Raw genomic sequence first — 20,781 nt, 5'->3', positions numbered from 1 at the left:
CACGATCCCAGGACTCCAGGATCACGCCCTAGGCCAAAGGCAGGCACTAAACCACTGACCCACCCAGGAATCCCCCTAAGTTTTTTTTTTAAGTTTTTATTTATTTATTCATGAGAGACAGAGAGAGATGCAGAGACATAGGCAGAGGGAGAAGCAGGGAAGGAGCCCAATATGGGACTCGATTCCCGAACTGGGATCACGCCCTGAGCCAAAGGCAGACGCTCAACCACTGAGCCACCCAGGCATCCCTATCTTTTAAATTTTTTAATTTGCTTTTGAGATATCTCATGTTTATTATCATTTCCCTTAAGCATGTCTCTAACATGGAGAGTTTCCCTTCTTGTGTGTTAGAAGTTGCTTCTACTAGGTTGCAGAAAGTAAATATATTGTTCTTAAATGTTCATCATCCAGACCTTGACTTTTAAATCAAAATACCCAACCTAACATTGCTTATATAATGGAAGACTTAGGCTTCATTAATGGTGGAAAAAGATATACACAGTATGATATTTATAGAGTTTTTAAAACTCTAAACAAGACATCCATATAAGATAAATTTAAAAGTCCTAAGCTGCATGTTTGTCATTCTCTTACCTGAACTATCAGGGAAAGAGAGTATCTAAGAGAAAGGAACAGGAAGAGATTTTTTTTTTCTCCGAAAATAGTTCCACCACAGTCAGAGTTGGCCAGAGAAAGACAGATATGTATGGCTATTTGCAATCTTAATGTAGATTATGTGCTAATTTTTTTGAGATAATAGTTCCATTTTATCTTTTCCAATGAAAAATATATTGCTAAAGTGTCCCTGATGTCTAGAGAGAGCTAATTTATACTTAGAGAATGAACCTTATCTCTAAGAATACTGAAAAGAGGTGTTGTAGGTTTCAGTCTTTGTAAGCTGGCTTTAGTGTATTATAATTTAAGAAAGACAAACTGAAGTACAAAAATAATAAGACCCCTGCTACCAAACTGAAAATATTGTTCCATGAATATCTACCGAGTTCATAGAGTCTATTTTATCTTGTGAGAATATAAACATGAAGGCCCCATACCCATTTTCAAGGAAAGAAGGCAGTTATCTTTTTATGACGTATGGTTCCCTCTCCCTCTGCCTGCCACTCCCCTTTGCTTGTGCGCCCTCCCTCTTTCTCTGTCAAATGAATAAATAAAATGTTAAAAAAAGAAAATTTTATTTGTAACAAATTAAAGTCTTAAAGACTTCTTTTTTTTTGTTTTGTTTTTTTTTTTAGATTTTATTTATTTATCTGAGAAAAAGAGAGCTCAACCAAGAGGAGAGAGGGGATGGGGAGATGGAGAACCATTCTCCCTGCTGAGCAAGGAGCCCAAAGCCAGACTCTATCCCAGGATTCTGGGATCATGACCTGAACCAAAGGCAGATGCTCAACCAACTGAGCCACCCAGTTGCCCCTGAAATCTTAAAGACTTCTTAAAAATAATTAGATGAAGATCTGAACAGATAAATGGCTAAAGATAAGAAACACAATAAACAAAAAAAAATTTTAATGACTAATTCAAAACTTAGGAAAGATGTTCAACTTCACTGGTAATAAGCAATGTAAATTTTAAAAAGGCAGTTCAATTAGTATTTAAGAAAATGACCATTCCCATATTCTACTGTTGGAAGAAAAAATTGGTACAAACTTCCTTGAAAATTATTTAGCAGCATTTATCAAAAATCTTAACAATATAGGGATGCCTCAGTTGATTGAGCATCGGACTCTTGATCTCAGCTCACAGTCATGAGTTTGAGCCCTGTATTGGGCTCTGCACTGGACATGGAGCTTACTTCAAAGAAAAAGAAAATGTAAAAGAAAAAAAAAATCTAAGAATATAGAAATCCTTAAAACTAATAATCTCATTTCTAAAAATCTTTTCTGAAAAAATAGTAGAGTCTTAGTTAAAGTATCATGATTATGGATGTTTGTTGTCATGTTGCCAATAATTAAAGCCACATAATTGTTCATAGTAAAATGTTTAAAATAATCCTAATAATTCACTGATTAAAATATTATACAATTGTGAAAAACAATTTTGAAGAATATTTAATTATGTGTGAATGTTAAAGGGATACAAATTTCTATATAATACAGTCTGTTTTATGTAAGAAAATATGTGCATATAATTTAAAAACAGATTTTCAGTGGTTCCTTCTGATCAATAGAATTATATGTGCTTTCTATTTTTCTTTCAATTTATTTATATTTCCCAAATTTCCAATTCAGAATGTGCATAAATTTAATGATTTTCAAGTTATTAAAAGTCATGGACTTTTAAAAGAGAGAATTATAGAATAGGCCTAATTTCTACCTCTAAAGATGAACCTTTTTTAGCCAGACTATGTATGGGTTTAATGGTATAAGTCAGTGCCCAGAGAGCATGATGTGTAATTCTTTGTTTGTTAGGGACAAATTATCTTATCAGTTACTCTTCACCTTCTTTTCTATGAAAACAAACACGGTCACTCTATATTATAAGGGTGAATTGAGAATTAAGAAAAGTCTACAAATAAAATGCCTGTAGCTCTTTGGGATAATACATAGACTGATACCATAATTGCAATATATCTACTTTGTAGGTTTTCTGTAAGAATTACCAAAAATTATATAAAGTACTTAGTGAATCTTAGAGAAAATAACTCTGTAAATACAATCTATGATCCTTTTTTGCACCACTTCTGTTTGTATGTTTTGCAGTATAACCTTGAATATTTGGATGCAAGCCATAACCATGTGATAACCCTGGAGGGATTTAGAGGTCTGATGAAACTGAAGCACTTAGACTTGAGCTGGAATCAACTGAAAAAATCTGGTGATGAAATAAATATGTTATACAAACACACCACAAGCCTTCTTACTCTTGATATTAGGCATAATCCATGGCAAAAGGTATGCAGCAGATGTGTTTATAAAAAAGCAAACGATCATTTTTATTTCAAAGCCAGTTTCTTACTACTATTCAGTAATAGCCAGAAATAGGCAAACTATCTGTGTTTTGTTAGAATTCCTTTAAGTATTTCATAAGCTGAATTTAGTGTAGTGATCAAATGAATCAAATATTACCTAAGAAAAGATTTTTTTGATAAGCTCTAATAGCTTGAGAGTATTATGGCTTAAAGAGCGTTAGATACCACTGCCATTTACAATCCTTGGGAGAATTTATATAGTTCAGTGTGCTAAAACCTATGGTAATGAGGCAGTGGGGTCAAGGATAATAGAATACAGTGACAGAGACATACCATTACAGGGGAACAAATTTGTCACTTCCCATGATAAACCTGTATTATAAAGGCTAATGTTCTGCTGTAAATGGAAATTTGATTGAACACTTATTTTCTTCTCATCACAAAAAGACATAGATTCATGCTAGAAATTTCAGTATCAATAGTTAGGTTTAAGAATCTTCAAGTATTTAAAATAAGCCCCAACTTTATATATTCAAAAATCCTCCTTTGCTTTTCAAAAATATATATGACTGTGTTCAACGTTTTCAAAAAAGGCTAATGGTTGGTTCTATTAAATTTGCCATATTACTGTGTTTACATTGTTGTATCTCTTCCTTTTTGCTCAGAAGAATTGAAGGATATTTTTCTTTTGCCAAAGTAAACCCAGAATGTGCCTGAACATAGTACAGCTATCTTCCTGTTGCCAAACTAAATGTCAAAGATCGATACAGAATCACAAATAGAGCTGATTAACTGCTGATCTGGATAAGCAGAGACACTGCAATTCTCTGAACACTTTTTTCACCATACTTTTCAACAGGTTATAGGACTTCCCTTCCTTCATAAGAATAGAGCCATCTACCTTCAAACAAAACAGATTAGTTCTTAAATATAATTTAAGTTCAGCTATTAAAGAACTAAGTTAATCCCTTATTTGTAGATATATCTAATAAAGTGGGAGATGCATAATTTTGAGTTACATGGGAAGGAATGAAGAAGCACTCCTTTCCATGCCATAATTATATATATTTTGTAAAAATTAACTTTTTGTTATTTTTCCCAAGCCAGCCACATTAAGGCTGAGTGTTATTGGCAGATTAAAGACTCTCACTCATTTAGATGGACTCCTCATTTCTGAAGAAGAAGCAACAGCAGCTATGAAATTTATTACTGGAACAAAGATTACTCAGGTTGGGTTTTACTGTCTAATATTTCCTGTGCAATTTAGAATATACAAATTATATTGTCCATACTCTTGCTTTGTTATTAAGATGTTCTATTCTCTCTTAGCATTCTAATAAAAAAGTCAGTTAATATATAACAATCATACACCTGAACTTTTTTTCCTGTTTAAATATATCCCGTTTAAATACCAGCTGATTGTGTGGATACTTATCCCTAATGCACTACCCTAAAAATCAACAAAAATGCCTCTAGGGTAACTTTTTTTCCTAGTCAACCTGAACTCACCAGAGTCCTTTATTGAAGTGAAAATAACTTTCTGTGGATAAGGTAAGCTTAGAGGCCTTAATAAAGCACTTAGTGAACTACCTACCTAGTAATGATATGATATGTATCTGGCAAAAAACAAAATAAAAAACACATAACCTATTAACTTGGGGTGCATGGAGAAAGTTCATATTATCCAGATTGAGAATGCTATACTTTGGCCAAAGTAGCTTAATCTTAAATATCTTTACTCTAGTTCTCTAGCTATTTACTCTTTGTGAGATATTTGAATATTAGTTCCTTAATATGGTGTTTAATTTGGGATCTATTCAAAATGAAGGAAAGAACTTCCTTTGTCAATAAAAATATATTTAATTCCTGAAGAAGAGCTGGGGATTTATCCTACCAGAAATCAAAACTTACAAAATCACTGAAGACAATAGACTTGGGGCACCTAGGTGGGTCAGTTGGTTAAGTGTCTGACTCTTGATTTTCAGCTCAGGTCTTGATCTCAGGGTCAATGATTCAAGCCCCACATTGGCCTCCATGCTGGGTGTGGAGCCTACTTTTAAAAAAAAATGTAGATTTGGCACAGACCAAGAGAACAGAACCAATGTAGACCCATATATACACGGAAACTTGATAAATAACAAACTGAGCTACCTTTACAGATCAGGGAGGTTAGTCAATAAAAGGCACTGGGACAGGTCCATTAAGGACTTGACTGTAAAAGTCAAAATCAAGAATGCTTTAGAAGTAAAGATCAGAGATTATCATTATGACTTTGAATGAGAGAAGAATTTATTACTCAAGAAAACAAGAACATAAATATAAAAGACTGGATTTGTCTACGTTAAAATTAATATATCTGTTCCATAAAGGGCACACCATAAAGAAAGAGAAAAAGCAAGCTACATACTGGGAGAAAAATTTGCAACACATCTAACTGACAAAAGATGTTATTTACATATTCAGAACATATCCGAAAAAAGACAACCAAACAGAAAAAAAGGCAAAAGATACTGGAGAGGAAATCAGAACAGCCAAATAACAGGAAAGGATGCTTCACCACATTAGCATTCAAGAAAATAAACATTAAAACCACATAATCTACCAATTATAGCCACCAGTTGGCAATTTTAGTAAGTTTTGATTTCTGGTAGGGTAAATCCCCAACTCTTCTTCAGGAATTATTTCTTTTTATTGACAATATCAAGTTTTAGCAAAAATTTGAAGTAAAAGTTACAGTTGGAAACTGTATTTTCCACTTTGGAAAATAATTTTGCATTATCTAGGAAAGCTGAATATATATTTCCCCTAAAACCCAGCAAGTTGTATATACGCTAAAGATATTCTTGCATGTATGCAACAGGAGTCAAGAATATTCATATCAACAGTGTGAAAAACTGAAATCAGCCCCAGTGTTCATTGATGGGAGAATCACTAAGGAAATACTGGAGAGCAGTGACACATGAATGAACTACAACCACATGCAGCAGCACAAATGAATCTCATGAACACAATGTTGAACAAAATAGCAACCCATAGAAGAATATGTATTTATTATTCAATGTGCATTAGGTTCCAATATGTATGAGACTAAATGATATATTATGTATGGGCACAAACATAGGTCTATAAAGCAAATGAATGGTAGATATAAAATTGGAGATCATTTGCTTCTTAGGTCATTGATTGATTCATGGGAGATGAGTGATAGCTTCTGAGGGGAAGGAGAGGAAAAGGATTAGGATGGGCACACAGGGAGGAATATTCTAGCTCTGGAACTTGTTTAATGGATAGATTATATGGATATTTGTATTACAGCAATCCTTTAATCGTTCTATAAATATTATTTTCTAATGGTTAAATATCTGCTAATACAAAAAGTAAAATACATAACATATATCTAGATACTGAAAACATTTTAAGGCAAAGAAAAAAACACATTTTAAGATTATACATTGGGCCACTCATCTAGGAAACAATACTTTTAACTGTATATAAATGACCCTTCTTTATGCCATTTCCTTTATTCATCATGTGTTTTTTATTTTATTAGTTATCTCTCTTACGGCATTCTAGTATTAAAGAGGAGAGACCACGGATACTTAGTATATGGCCTTCTGCCAAAATTCTGACACAGATTTCCAAGTTAGGACCACATTTACATCTGAGTGGAAATTGGTACTTGAAGGTAAAAGCTAATTCTATTAAACCTAATATAAAAACTTAATTCAGTTGATTTTTAGTCAGCTTTGGTCTGTGCATCATAAAGAGGGTACAAAGAGGTAAGGGGCAGAAAACTGGAAAAGCCAAATGAGAGGGATGGCTGGGAGGCTCAATGGTTGAGCGTCTGCTTTCAGCTCAGAGCATGATCCCAAGGTCCAGGGATTGAGTTCTACATCAGGCACCCTGCGAGGAGTCTGCTTCTCCCTCTGGCTATGTCTCTACCTCTCTCTCCATGTCTCTCATGAATAAATAAAATCTTTTTTAAAAATAAATTTAAAAAATAAAATGGACAGAGAGGTCAAGTCATGAGTGGTAATGTCACAGGGACTAGGCATTAATGGTGGTCATCATAAAACTGGAGATTTAAGATAAAGATACACTGTAAGACCAAAAGGTATGTTTTGGTAATACAAAATAAGCAGGCAAGCATTAAAGCTCAGAACCAGAAATCAAGCCAAAAGTTTGGGCAGCAATGTAAAAGAAATTAAGAATCCTGGCATTGGACTAGGGAAACTGGTCAGAATTCAGCCAAGGATAAGGGAAAGGGTTATAGAGCACCACCAGCTTCTTTTTGCTGCACAAAGCAGCCTTATACATTATTTTTATTACCAGATTTTATATATATATATATATATGGCTTATATATATTTATTTAGCTGTGATACAGGCCCAGTGACAGCTCTGGCTGACCCCACAGTGAATTTTAGAATTAATGGCCTTATAAATTTGCCCCAGGTTGGGTTGAGATGGCCAGGCCTTTATATCCCTCTATTGTTGGATGTGGTCCAGCCTGGGAAAAAGCATGACCTTGGTCAAAACAGCTCTGTGCAGCTGAGGCTGTCCCAAAAGGCACTGACAGCCAAAGGCTTTCTGCTAGCAGCACTCTCAGCAGCTGGGACAAGTCTTTCACTTTGGTGTGAATCTGGCACAGCACAGTGTCCATAAAACCATATAAGTCCTCTTGGAGTTATAATATTATCAAATTTTACTCTATTGTAAGCTTCACTGTGTTTTTAATTCCTTTGATGTCACTAATTATTTCATTAGCCTTTTTGTAGCACTGAGTTTATTGATAAGATTCAGAAGTAATATAAAATGTGAATTATTCTACAGATAACTGCTTTAAATTTAGATGGGCAACATCTCTTTGAAATCACAAACTTAGAAAAATTGGAAAATTTGAAATGGGCATCATTCAGCAACAATAATCTCACCAAAATGGAAGGTTTAGAATCTTGTGTTAACTTGGAAGAGCTCACATTGGATGGAAACTGCATCTCAAAGATAGAAGGTATCTGAGAATTTGAAAATCTTAAAGTATAAACGTCTAATTAACAAGAGCAAACAATGAATAACACTGAGGACAGAATTTCTGAGTCTGAGGAGGAAGATGTCTAGAGAAGTTCCAAGAAGGTTTGGGGCAGAGCGTTCTACACTCGTGCTGGTAGGATCTGTGACCAGTTGCTATACGTAATGAGCCCAGCTAGCAGACTTTTACCTCCTCTAACTTTCCTCTCCTCTCTTCTGTGACAGTGTCTACCACCTATTACCAAACCTAGCGCATTACAAACTAGGCAGTAATTAATATCTATAGAATGTGAAGAATGAATGAATGAATGAAGTGTGCTTTTGAAAAAGATAAAGCAGCCCAGTTCATTTTTCAAAATATGGAATTAAAGTTACATTTGGAAATGTGAAGACTTTAACAAAAATGAAAACTTTATTCACTAGAGGTTGAAAAGCAAATGTACTATATAACCTTTTATAGGGATCCATATAAAGAAGTATTGTTGAGCAGCTTTACTAATGTTAGGTTTATCTAGGTATAGAATATTTCTGGTTGTGCATTTCACTAACATGTTTGTTCTTGTCAAGGAGAGAAGGTAAGATCTGGAAAATCATGGCTGGAAGAGACTTAATTTATACTTTACTCACTTTTGAATTGTTGGATTCTTTTCAGCTTGTGTGTGTGTGTGCTTTTTCATAAAATAGAAAATTTCTATTTCAAAAAATTACATATGCAAAATCAAGTAATAAACATCTTTAAAAAACAGTATGTATAACATTTGTTATACTTTATTTTTACTCTTAACAATCTGCTTCTAAAACTTACTTGATCATCAGAATCACTTGGGAAACTTATTGAATATACAGATTCACAGGCCTCTCCTTTGTAGATTTCAATTGAGTAAACCTGGGAGTAGCTCAGACATCTGTCTTTAGAACCATCACTAGTCTTCCATTCCTATACAATAGGTGTTAGTTTTGCTTTGTATGTATGATGAGAACCTGGTTTCCTTTTTATTCTCATCCATAAGCCTACTGAAGGGAAGAATCCTCTAACCTATATTTTTCCTATACCCATTTTTCAGAGATGATAGTTTTACCTCACTCAACTTTAACAGGTATTTCTTTTCTTTTCTCCAGACACAGATAGGTTTAATATCCATCTAAGGATTTTTTGCTGTGATGGTTTTATCCTAACTTGCCCTAGATCAGGTTAATTTAGCATTGCGTAGTCCCATGATGAAGGCTGGTGTGAAAATCCAGCATACACAAAATGTATTTGCCAAAACTATAAATGATGTTTTCCAAATGCCATTCCATTTGATTCTATAACCCCGTAGAAGCAGGAGACAGAAAATGAAAGACTCCTAACTCTGGGAAATGAAGTAGGGGTGGTAGAAGGGGAGGTGGGGGGGGGGTGGGGGTGACTGGGTGACAGGCACTGAGGTGGGCACTTGATGGGATGAGCACTGGGTGTTATTCTATATATTGGCAAATTGAATACCAATAAAAAATAAATTTAAAAAAAAAGAAGCAGATTTCAGTCTGTCCTTTTTTTTTTTTAAAGTAAGCTAGGTGTGGAGCCCAGCATGGGGACTGAACTCACAGTCAGGAGATAGAAAACTGAGCTGAGATCAAGAGTCAGATGCCCAACCGATTGAGCCTCCCTGGCTCCCCTTAGTACATTCTTTTTATGGATGAGGAAAACAAAGCACAGAAATTACAACATTTTACATGATATACCTATGATCCCAAATCTAGTAATACTTTGGAACAAACTCTGACTCCCAAAGTTCTCATCTTTCAACTTGCACCATCCTACCTACATATAGTTAAAAAGTGCCTCCAGTACCTAGTATTCATAAGAGCTAGAGGTAGTAAGGGGTGGCATTTTCTAAAATTCTGTCTTAAAAAAATAAAATAAAATAAAATAAAATTCTGTCTTGAAGTACTTTTAAGCATCTAAAGGTAGAATTAGGCCAAATGGTTCTTTTTAATACAAAAGATGCCACAATGAGGAATACTTTCCAAAGTGGTGTATCTAGTGCTTTATTTTAAATGTTTTAAAATGGGGGCTGGTGATTTTTTTTTAGCTTTGTGTGACTATGATGATGAAAATCTTAATTATATTATTTGAAGGTTATTTGAAAGCAAAACTCAGTATTTCCTACATAATAGCTTCCCTTAACACGTAAGACTGAGTCTACTTAGAAATCCAAAACCGGAATTTAATATATTAGCTGGAATACATTATATCCATCTTAAACAGAAGTTAAAACAATGATAGCTAATACTATAGAGTCTAAAGAGAAAGAGTAAAATGGCCAGCCATTTTTTATATGAGCTTTTCAGTGCTATCTGAATTTTTTCTTGTATTTGCTTATTTTTCTAGGCATTTCCAGGCTGACTAAATTAACCCGCCTCAGCATAAATAATAATCTTCTCACTGGTCTGGAAAAACATACTTTTGATAACATGCTTCATCTTCACTCCCTTTCTCTTGAGAACAACAGAATAACTTCATTGAGTGGTTTACAAAAAGCTCTTACTCTGATTGAATTATACATAAGCAACAACTATATTGCTCTCAATCAGGAGATCTACAATTTAAAGGTGACTATCTGAGGTGGTAAAGTTTTTGTTTTTTAAAATATGTACTGTCTTTTTATATTATGAAAATAATGCATGTTCAATGTATAGGTTTGGAAGATATAGAAAAATATAAAGAAAGTAAAAATCAAGACTAACAAGGTTTACTAAAACGTATTTGCATTCTATTTATACATACATAAACGTGTATAATGTCCCCGTGGTTGGGGAGTTAGAGTCTTTAACATTTCCTGTTCTCAGAGGAATTCTTGATTATCTCTCATCGATTCTTACTGGTGACCCCAACTCTTTTTGGATGACTTTGCCCAGCTTTGTCCTCTTTAATTCTCCCAACGAAATGTCTAAGTCAAGGCTACTATATAATAGGCTTTCCTGAAAATTTTTTAAGTAATTAATTTATTTATTTATTCATAAGAGACAGAGAGAAAGGCAGAGACATAGGCAGAGGAACAAGCAGGCGCCTCACAGGAAGCCTGATGCGGGACTCTAATCCCAGACCCCAGGATCACAACCTGAGCCAAAGGCATCTAGATGCTCAACCACTGAGACACCCAGGTGCCCCATCTGAAAATTTGAATAAAAGGGAAGTTTACTATAGTACAGAATAGGAAATCGCTCAAATGCATTGTGTGACTTCACTGTTTCTAAAGTTCAATGGCCATTCCCTACCACTGGGACTCTCACGATGGCCTCTTTCTGTTTGCTGATACCATATCACTAGGTAGTACTTTACCTCCTACCAAAAACTTATGTCCATTTTCTATCTTTCCTTGTGTTCAGTCTTCTCCCCTCCTACTCCCTCAATATAATTACTTCTTCTAAAGCTGCAGAGGCAACCTAACCAATGATAGCAGCAGGAAAATAAACCATTTTACATCATGATGAGAGTAGTGTTACTCCCACTGGTCTTAACCTCTCCCATCCACCTCTGCTCTGGGCTCTTCCTGCGCAGTGAAGGCACATCGGCATGTCCTGTCTAATAAGAAAGCACTTTTCCCTTAAGATGGACTCTGCCACTTTCTCAAAAGATAGAAGCACATCAGTTTTATCCCTCATCAGAAAGCAGTGTTTCTCATTCCTGTTATATCTATATACAAACATGCATAGTATTTAATAGACTATTATCCCATACACAAAACATATGGTTTTAGACTTACCAAAGTTCCTTCCACATCTTTACTACTGATAATACATTTAGCAACAGCATCCTAAAAGAGATTCTTATCATCTAACACATCCCACTGAAATATTATACAAAATCAGAACTTACTGGTCTGCAAGGATAACTCCTGCAATAAAATATATACTTAAAAACACTGAAATCACTATTAAATGATAGAGCAATTCAACTATTAAAATTCAAGGATGGTTAGACTCTTATGAGGAAAAAACTTGCTAGAGTAGTAGAAAAAACTTGCTACACGTATGTGTGTGTGTGTAGGTAGGTAGAGATAGAAACAGAGATAGATAGAGATATATAGATATATTTTTAAATGTATGTGTATTTATTACCCAGGGTTTATGCAACCTGGTCATTCTCGACATGTATGGAAACATTATTGTATGGAATCAAGAAAACTACCGGTTGTTTGTAATATTTCATCTTCCAGAACTGAAAGCTTTGGATGGAATCTCTATTGTAAGCTGTTTTATGACTCATAGCATTTGGTCCAATTCATATTCATATATCCATAGGCCATAATCATTTTCAACATTGCCTTATGACTAATATGATACCAAACTTAGGTTTGAATGAAAGAGGATAGTGGTGTATGAGCATCATCTTCCCTTAGCAAGAATAGCACAGTCATACCAGCATACTTCCTCAGAACCAGGAGAAAAACAGAAATCTATGGACATCTCTTTAGCCTCACTCATGTTCACACTGAGTGTGAGCATTCTCATGAAGATGTGTAAACCAGCCCTTCATGTTTTTATCTTCCCACTGTAGACAACCAATGTTTTAATTCCCATTCCAATTCTCTATCAAGCAATTACTCTTGAAGAGATCTTACTGTCCATTGTTGGACATTTTGGGCTTCAAATGTGTTCCTTGGTCTGAAGAAAGAACAGTCAGTTGTCTAAATTGGCATTGATATCTTCTGTCTCAGTTCTTTTATAGCATTCTGAGCACTTGCATTTACCACTGGGTAAGCAAGACCCAGTCCAGTTTCAGTTTCTATTTCTGTCAAGACCCTTCTGCAGTCCTTAGGGCTACCAGAATCAGTCTGATTTGCCAGCTATGTTCAAGGCCTTCCCATGAGGGAGATCTGCCACAGTCATCTGCAGTCTTGGTCTCTTTTTCTGGCAGACAGAACAGTACTTATTGGTATTTTGTGCCTCAGAGGGTGCAAGAGAAAAATGTCTAGATTCAGACCACCTCTGCATTGCTGCAGACCCTCCAGTGTCTATTTCATAAAGCCAGGTGGCCACCCTAAGTGAGCATACGGGGATATCTGCTTGTCAATTCCCATCACCTTTCAAACCTGGAAGGGAGTTCTGATAGGCATCAATGTGTCCTATTGTACTGTACTCCTTAAATTTCCATGGGGCCCTGACTCTTAAAGGCATCCCTTTAATAGGCCAGGTTTCCCTTGTTCTCCTGCCTAACCACATGGCCAAGCCAGGAACAGTGGATAAAAAGTAAATATATATTTATTATAAATCACAATAATATGCCAGGGAACTCACCACAGTGCCATTCCTCAGGTCCCAAGGTTCCTAGCTGGTCTACCTTCTCTGCACCTTTTGGTCTACTTTATGTTTATTTCATATATATATAATGTGTAGGAGTTTCAGCTGTATTTAAGACGAGGAATAAGAAGAAATGAGTCTGTTCCATTTTGACCTAAAACCAAAGAATTAATGCCATTTAGTCATCTGTAAGAGAAGACATCACTTTCTAAATGTCCTCATATATAGGAAGCACCAGAGACTGAATGTGCAAAAGATTTATTTGGTGGCAGACTTACTTCTGACATGATTGCAGAACGACAAGGACATTCAAACTTCACCGAAATGCAAGAACTAAATTGGACTTCATCATCCATCAGGTACAATTATTTCATTATATGTTTTTTGATATTATAAATATGTAATTATTGTCATTTTCTAAGGCTTAGAATTTAATATACATCTTATCCAGATATAACCAATAATTCAAAAAATCATCTTCCCTACTTTAAAATCTCATGGTAAAAAAATAATAATAATAAAAAAAATAAAATAAAATAAAATCTCATGGTAACTTCACCACTCTTTGAAATGCATTATCACGCACTATGATTTAAAATGGCATCATAGGGACCCCTGGGTGGCTCAGCAGTTTAGCACCTGCCTTCAGCCCAGGGCGTGATCCTGGAGTCCCGGGATCGAGTCCCACTTCAGACTCCCTTCATGGGGCCTGTTTCTCCCTCTGCCTGTGTCTTTGCCTCTCTCTCTCTCTGTCTCTCATAAATAAGTAAATAAAAATATTTTTTAAAAAAATTTTTAAATGTCATCATATTCTCAGGGTTGTGAGCTTAAGCCCCATGTTGGCTCCATGCTCAGTGGGGAGTCTGCTTCTCTCCCTCAAAGAGATAAATAAATCTTTAAAAAAATAAATAAGATGTCATCATATTACTCTAACCCAGTGCAGTCTGGCTTCTACTGCCATCATTCCTCTGATGCTATTCTTCTCACTGTCCCCCTGACAAATCTTTCCTCTCGTCTCTGTTTCTTATTCTGTACTTTTCACAGACAGACATTTTAGCCATATTTTTAATTTATATGATGGCCCTTTAAGTTTAGCCCAAACTTGAGCTCTTTACTTGAATATTCAGTTGCTCTTCAAATAGCATCTAAAAGACAACATCCCCCTGATGTTGCCCAAGCCAAAAATCTAAGGGTCATTTCTTTCTCCTTTGTCTTCCATTTGTAATTGATCACCACGTTCTTCAGAGTCCATATTGTAAGTATGTCTCATAATTCCCCTCTTCTTTCCACAGTCACCACCTCTGGCCTACATTGGGAAATGAACTATTTTAGAAACTCTCTTGGTGATAGTTTTGGGTTTTTTATGTTTCATAAACTTCCTCGCAAATCCATTTATTATTCTAAGATGCAAGATTTATCAGATCACTTCCTTCTCAACATTGATCAGTGGCTTTCCACTGTCTACAAAATAAAATGCAAAATTCCTTTATATGGCATGGAAGACTCTTTTAATTACCTATTTTTATCTCTTATAATCTTTACCTTTACTGCCCATTACTCTTTATACTCCAGAAGTTCTAAAATATTCAGTTCCTTAATCTCAATCACAAGATGCTATGATTCTTTTTCTGCCTTTGTTTATGCTTGTTCCACTATCTGGAACTCTTCTTCTAATTTCCCTGACAAATCCCTGTAAATTTCCCAAGGCTCATTTTAAGATCTTTCTCCACTGTAAAGTGACTCCTGACTTTCCAGATCAGTTTTTCTTTCCCTAAAATGCCATAACATCTAACTCTAGTATATTCACTTTCCATTATTATTTTAATTTTTGGGGATCCCATTTCATGAGGGCAGAGACAGTGCATTTTCATATTTGTTGTAGCCTTTCCAAACATATAGTCTGTAGTTAGAAAATACTAATAAAAATATATTGAATGAATGCCTTCTTAATGGATAAAAGTATGTCATAATTTTAACTACAGGATTTAGGATTTAGTTAAAGAAGTGGTTAAGGCAGGTAATCTTCTCTATCATGGCTTAAAGAAAGGTGGAACAGTTGTACAGTTATGACTAGGAATCAAGCATTCTTTTTAATTATGAAAGCATCCTTACAAGATGGAATGCCATAAAAGTTTTCAGGAGATTTCACAAAAAACTCTTTTTCCAAAGACCTCACCTGCTTTCTTTCCCTTTTTCTTTCCCATCCCTAACCTCTTCCTGGTATTTCAGAAATAACGTGTTTCACATATATCCCCCGCAGCTTATAACCTGAAAATCTTATGATTTACTCCATCACTGCACTGCAATTTCATGAACATGTATATAAACTTATAAAGAAATTGTAGGTGTTTATTTTAAAAGTTTCTTTTGTGATAGTGCTATGTTTATGGATATTTTTAAAGTAATCAAATTCTATGTCACTTTCTTACATATGTGTCCAACAAAAACATATATTTATCCAGTTATTTGACCCATACACTTTACACCAAGGCAATTCTTTTTCGTAGCATTTGTCAGAGTTGTTTTTAAAATGTTTTTGGGATTGTACCTGAATGATTCCCCTACATAATTTTTCTATTAAAATTGTGACTATATTTATCTAAATTCAGAACCGTGGATTTGATTCCAGTTGACCAATTTAGAAATGTATGTAATGTGAACCTACAAAACAATAATCTTACGTCATTCAGTGGATTAATCTATCTGCCTAATGTGAAGGTGAGTCATTCATGAATTTTTTTCTTTCAAGGTTCTCAGTGCAAGTTGTAATCTTTACTTTGGATTAAAATTCATTTTAATGTTATTAAAGAAGAGAAATTGGGCAGCCTCGGTGGCTCAGCGGTTTAGCACCGCCTGCAGCCCAGGGCGTGATCTTGGAGACCCTGGATCGAGTCCCAAGTCAGGCTCTCTGTATGACGCCTGCTTCTCCCTCTGCCTGTGTCTCTGCCTCTCTCTCTCTCTGTCTCTATGAATAAATTTAAAAAATAAAATCTTTTAAAAAAAATAAAGAAGAGAAATTATTCCTAAAGGGTTTTTTTTGCCAAGAAAGAAAAAGTATTACTTTCCAAAACTATTTCAGTTGACCTCAGTTATATATGATTGTCATATAAATCTTACTCTGCAGTAGAGCTGAGTTGGAAGGATTCCCCCCCCCTTTTTTTGTATATTTTTTTATTGGAGTTCGATTTGCCGTAAATCTTACTCTGCAGTAGAGCTGAGATAGAAGGATTCCCCCCCCCTTTTTTTGTATATTTTTTAATTGGAGTTCGATTTGCCAACATACAGTATAACACCCAGTACTCATCCTGTCAAGTGTCCCCCTCAGTGCCTGTCACCCAGTCACCCCATCCCTCTGCTCACCTCCCCTTCCGCTACCCCTTGTTTATTTCCCAGAGTTAGGAGTCTCTCATGTTTTGTCTTCCTCTCTGATATTTCCCACTCATTTTTTTCTCCTTTCCCTTTTAATCCCTTTCACTATTTCTTATATTCCCCGTATGAATGAGACCATATAATGTTTGTCTTTCTCCAATTGACTTACTTCACTCAGCATAATACCCTCCAGTTCCATCCACGTTGAAGCAAATGGTGGGTATTTGTCCTTTCTCATGGCTGAATAATATTCTGTTGTATACATAGACCACAGCTCCTTTATCCATTCATCTGTCGATGGACACCAAGGCTCTTTCCACAGTTTGGCTATTGTGGACATTGCTGATAGAAACTTTGGAGTGTAGGTATCCTGCCATTTCACTGCATCTGTATCTTTGGGGTAAATCAGCAGCAGTGCAATTGCTAGGTCATAGGGTAGCTCTATTTTTAACTCTTTGAGGAACCTCCACACAGTTTTCCAGAGTGGCTGCACCAGTTCACATTCCCACCAACAGTGCAAGAGGGCTCCCCTTTCTCCACATCCTCTCCAACATTTGTTGTTTCCTGTCTTGTTAATTTTCCCCATTCTCACTGGTTTGAGGTGGTATCTCATTGTGGTTTTGATTTGTATTTCTCTGATGGCCAGTGATGTGGAGCATTTTCTCATGTGCTTGTTGGCCACGTCTATGTCTTCCTTCCTCCATGAAATTTTGTTCTTGTCTTTTTCCCATTTCATGATTGGATTGTTTCTTTACTGTTGAGTTTAATAAGTTCTTTATAGATCTTGGATACTAGCCCTTTATCTGATAGGTCATTTGCAAATATCTTCTTCCATTCTGTAGGTTGTCTTTTAGTTTTTTTGACTATTTCTTTTGCTGTGCAGAAGCTTTTTATCTTGATTAAGTCCCAATAGTTCATTTTTGCTTTTGTTTCCCTTGCCTTCATAGATGTACCCTGCAAGAAGTTGCTGTCGCCAAGTTCAAAAAGGGTTGCCTGTGCTCTCCTCTAGAATTTTGATGGATTCCTGTCTCACATTTAGATCTTTCATCCATTTTGAGTTTATCTTTGTGTCTGGTGTAAGAGAATGGTGTAAGACGTGGTCTTCTGCATGTTGCTGTCCAATTTTCCAAGCACCATTTATTGAAGAGACTGTCCTTTTTCCAGTGGATAGTCTTTCCTGCTTTGTCGAATATTAGTTGACCATAGAGCTGAGGGTCCATTTCTGGGTTATCTATTCTGTTCCATTGATCTATGTGTCTGTTTTTGTGCCAGTACCATGCTGTCTTGATGACCACAGCTTTGTAGTACAACCTGAAGTCTGGCATTGTGATGCCCCCGGCTCTGGTTTTCTTTTTTAATATTCCTCTGGCTATTCAGGGTCTTTTCTGATTCCACACAAATCTTAAGATGATTTGTTCCAACTCTCTGAAGAAAGTCCATGGTATTTTGATAGAGATTGCATTGAGTGTGTAAATTGCCCTGGGTAGCATAGACATTTTCACAATGTTGATTCTTCCAATCCATAAGCATGGAATATTTTTCAATCTCTTTGTGTCTTCCTCAGTTTCTTTCAGAAGTGTTCTGTAGTTTTTAGGGTATAGATCTTTACCTCTTTGGTTACGTTTATTCCTAGGGATCTTATGCTTTTGGGTGCAATTGTACATGGGATTGATTCCTTCATTTCTCTTTCTTTGGTGTCATTGTTAGTGTATAGAAATGCCACTGATTTCTGGGCATTGATTTTGTATCCTGCCACACTGCTGAATTGATGTATGAGTTCCAGCAATCTTGGGGTGGAGTCTTTTGGGTTTTTATGTACAGTATAATGTCATCTGCGAATAGTGAGAGTTTGACTTTTTCTTTGCCAATTTGAATGCCTTTTATTTCTTTTTGTTGCCTGATTGATGAGCTAGGACTTCTAGTACTATGTTCAATAGCAGTAGTGAGAGTGGACATCCCTGTCGTGTTCCTGATCTTAGGGGAAAGGCTCCCAGTGTTTCCCCATTGAGAATGATATTTGCTGGGGGCTTTTCGTAGATGACTTTTAAGATGCTGAGGAATGTTCCCTCTATCCCTACATTCTGAAGAGTTTTGATCAGGAATGGATGCTGTATTTTGTCAAATGCTTTCTCTGTATCTATTGAGGGGGATCATGTGATTCTTGTTTTTCTCTTGTTGATATGATCTATCACATTGATTGTTTTACGAGTTTGAATCAACCTTGCATCCTGGAGATAATCCCACTTTATCATGGTGAATAATCTTCTTAATGTACTATTGGAGCCTATGGCTAGCATCTTGTTGAGAATTTTTGCATCTGTGTTCATCAGGGATATTGGTCTATAATTCTCCTTTTTGGTGGGTTCTGTGTCTGGTTTTGGAATTAAGGTGATGCTGTCCTCAGAGAACGAGATTGGAAGTACTCCATCCCTTTCTATCTTTTGGGACAGCTTTAGTAGAATAGGTATGGTTTCTTCTTTAAATGTTTGATAGAATTCCCCAGGGAAGCCATCTGGCCCTGGACTTTGTGTCTTGGGAGGTTTTTGATGACTGCTTCAATTTCCTCCCTGGTTATTGGCCTGTTCAGGTTTTCTATTTCTTCCTGTTCCAGTTTTGGTAATTTGTGGTTTTCCAGGAATGCATCCATTTCTTCTAGATTGCCTAATCTATTGGCGTATAGCTGCTCATAATATGTTTTGAAAATCTTTTGTATTTACTTGTATTGGTTGTGATCTCTCCTTTTCATTCATGATTTTACTAATTTGAGTCTTTTTTCTTTTTTATTAAGACTGGTTTCTCTATATTATTAATTCTTTCAAAGAACCAACTCCTGGTTTTGCTGATCTGTTCTATAGTTTCTCTGGTCTATATTTCATTGAGTTCTGCTTGAATCTTTTTATTAACTCTCTTCTTCTGGTCAGTGTGGGTTTTATTTGCGATTCCTTCTCCAGTTCCTTTAGGTGTGAAGTTAGCTTGTGTATTTGAGTTTTTTCCAATTTTTTGAGGGATGCTTCTATTGCAATGTATTTCCCTCTCAGGACTGCTTTTGCTGTATCCCAAAGATTTTGAATGGTTGTATCTTCATTTTCATTACTTTCATGAATCTTTTTAATTCTTCTCAAATTTCCTGGTTGACCCTTTCATCTTTTAGCAGGATGCTCTTTAACCTCCACGTGTTTGAATTTCTTCCAAATTTCTTCTTGTGATTGAGTTCAAGTTTCAAAGCATTATGGTCTGAAAATATGCAGGGGACAATCCCAATCTTTTGGTATCAGTTAAGACCTGATTTGTGACCCAGTATGTGGTCTATTCTGGAAAAAGTTCCATGTGCACTTGAGAAGAATGTGTATTCAGTTGCGTTTGGATGTAAAGTTCTGTAAATATCTGAAATTTATCTGGTCCAGTGTATCATTTAAAGGTCTTGTTTCTTTGGTGATGTTGTGGTTAGAAAATCTGTCATTTGCAGAGAGTGCTGTGTTGAAGTCTCCCACTATTAGTGTATTATTATCTAAGTATGTCTTTACTTTGGTTATTAATTGATTGATATACTTGGCAGCTCCCACATTAGGGGTATAAATATTCATGATTGGTAGGTCTTCTTGTTGGATAGACCCTTTGAGTATGATATAGTGTCCCTCTTCATCTCTTACTACAGTCTTTGGGATAAACTTTAATTTATCTGATACGAGGGTTGCTACCCCAGATTTCTTTTGAGGACCATTTGAATGGTAAATGGTTCTCCAACCTTTCATTTTCAGGCTGTAGGTGTCCTTAGGTCTAAAATGAGTCTCTTGTAGACAGCAAATAGATGGGTCTTGCTTTTTCATCCAGTCTTAAACCCTGCGTCTTTTGATGGGATTATTTAGCCCATTCACGTTCAGAGTTACTATTGAAAGATATGAATTTAGTGTTATCGTAATACCTATTCATTCCCTGTTTTTGTGGCTTATTTCTTTGGGCTTCCTCTTTCTTTTACAGAGTCCCCCTTAATATTTCTTGCAGAGCTGGTTTGGTGGTCACATATTCTTTCAGTTTCTGCCTATCTTGGAAGCTCTTTATGTCCCTTCCTATTCTGAATGAGAGCCTTTCTGGATAGAGTATTCTTGGCTGCATGTTCTTCTCATTTAGTACCCTGAATATATCCTGCCAGCCCTTTTTGGCCTGCCAGGTCTCTGTGG

The 20,781-nt window shown here is 35.9% G+C and overlaps 1 protein-coding gene across 13 annotated transcripts in view; it reads left to right on the top strand.

Moving 5' to 3' along the window:
- The window catches only part of LRRC9 (leucine rich repeat containing 9), a 125,749-nt gene that overhangs the window by 64,845 nt on the left and 40,123 nt on the right, over positions 1–20,781 (top strand). For 12 of the 13 annotated variants that reach the window (XM_041760099.1, XM_041760109.1, XM_041760102.1 and 9 more), the window contains 8 exons: positions 2,715–2,906; positions 4,027–4,152; positions 6,474–6,608; positions 7,757–7,934; positions 10,323–10,543; positions 12,057–12,179; positions 13,463–13,593; positions 15,844–15,952. In XM_041760099.1, coding sequence (XP_041616033.1) covers positions 2,715–2,906; positions 4,027–4,152; positions 6,474–6,608; positions 7,757–7,934; positions 10,323–10,543; positions 12,057–12,179; positions 13,463–13,593; positions 15,844–15,952 — 1,215 coding nt within the window. The remainder of the gene's footprint in view (positions 1–2,714; positions 2,907–4,026; positions 4,153–6,473; positions 6,609–7,756; positions 7,935–10,322; positions 10,544–12,056; positions 12,180–13,462; positions 13,594–15,843; positions 15,953–20,781) is intronic. The other variant, XM_041760100.1, reaches the window with a different exon arrangement.

The sequence above is a fragment of the Vulpes lagopus genome, chromosome 6 (genome assembly GCF_018345385.1).
Source record: "Vulpes lagopus strain Blue_001 chromosome 6, ASM1834538v1, whole genome shotgun sequence".
NCBI lineage: Eukaryota > Metazoa > Chordata > Mammalia > Carnivora > Canidae > Vulpes > Vulpes lagopus.
This window is presented reverse-complemented; position numbering and strand designations above follow the sequence as displayed.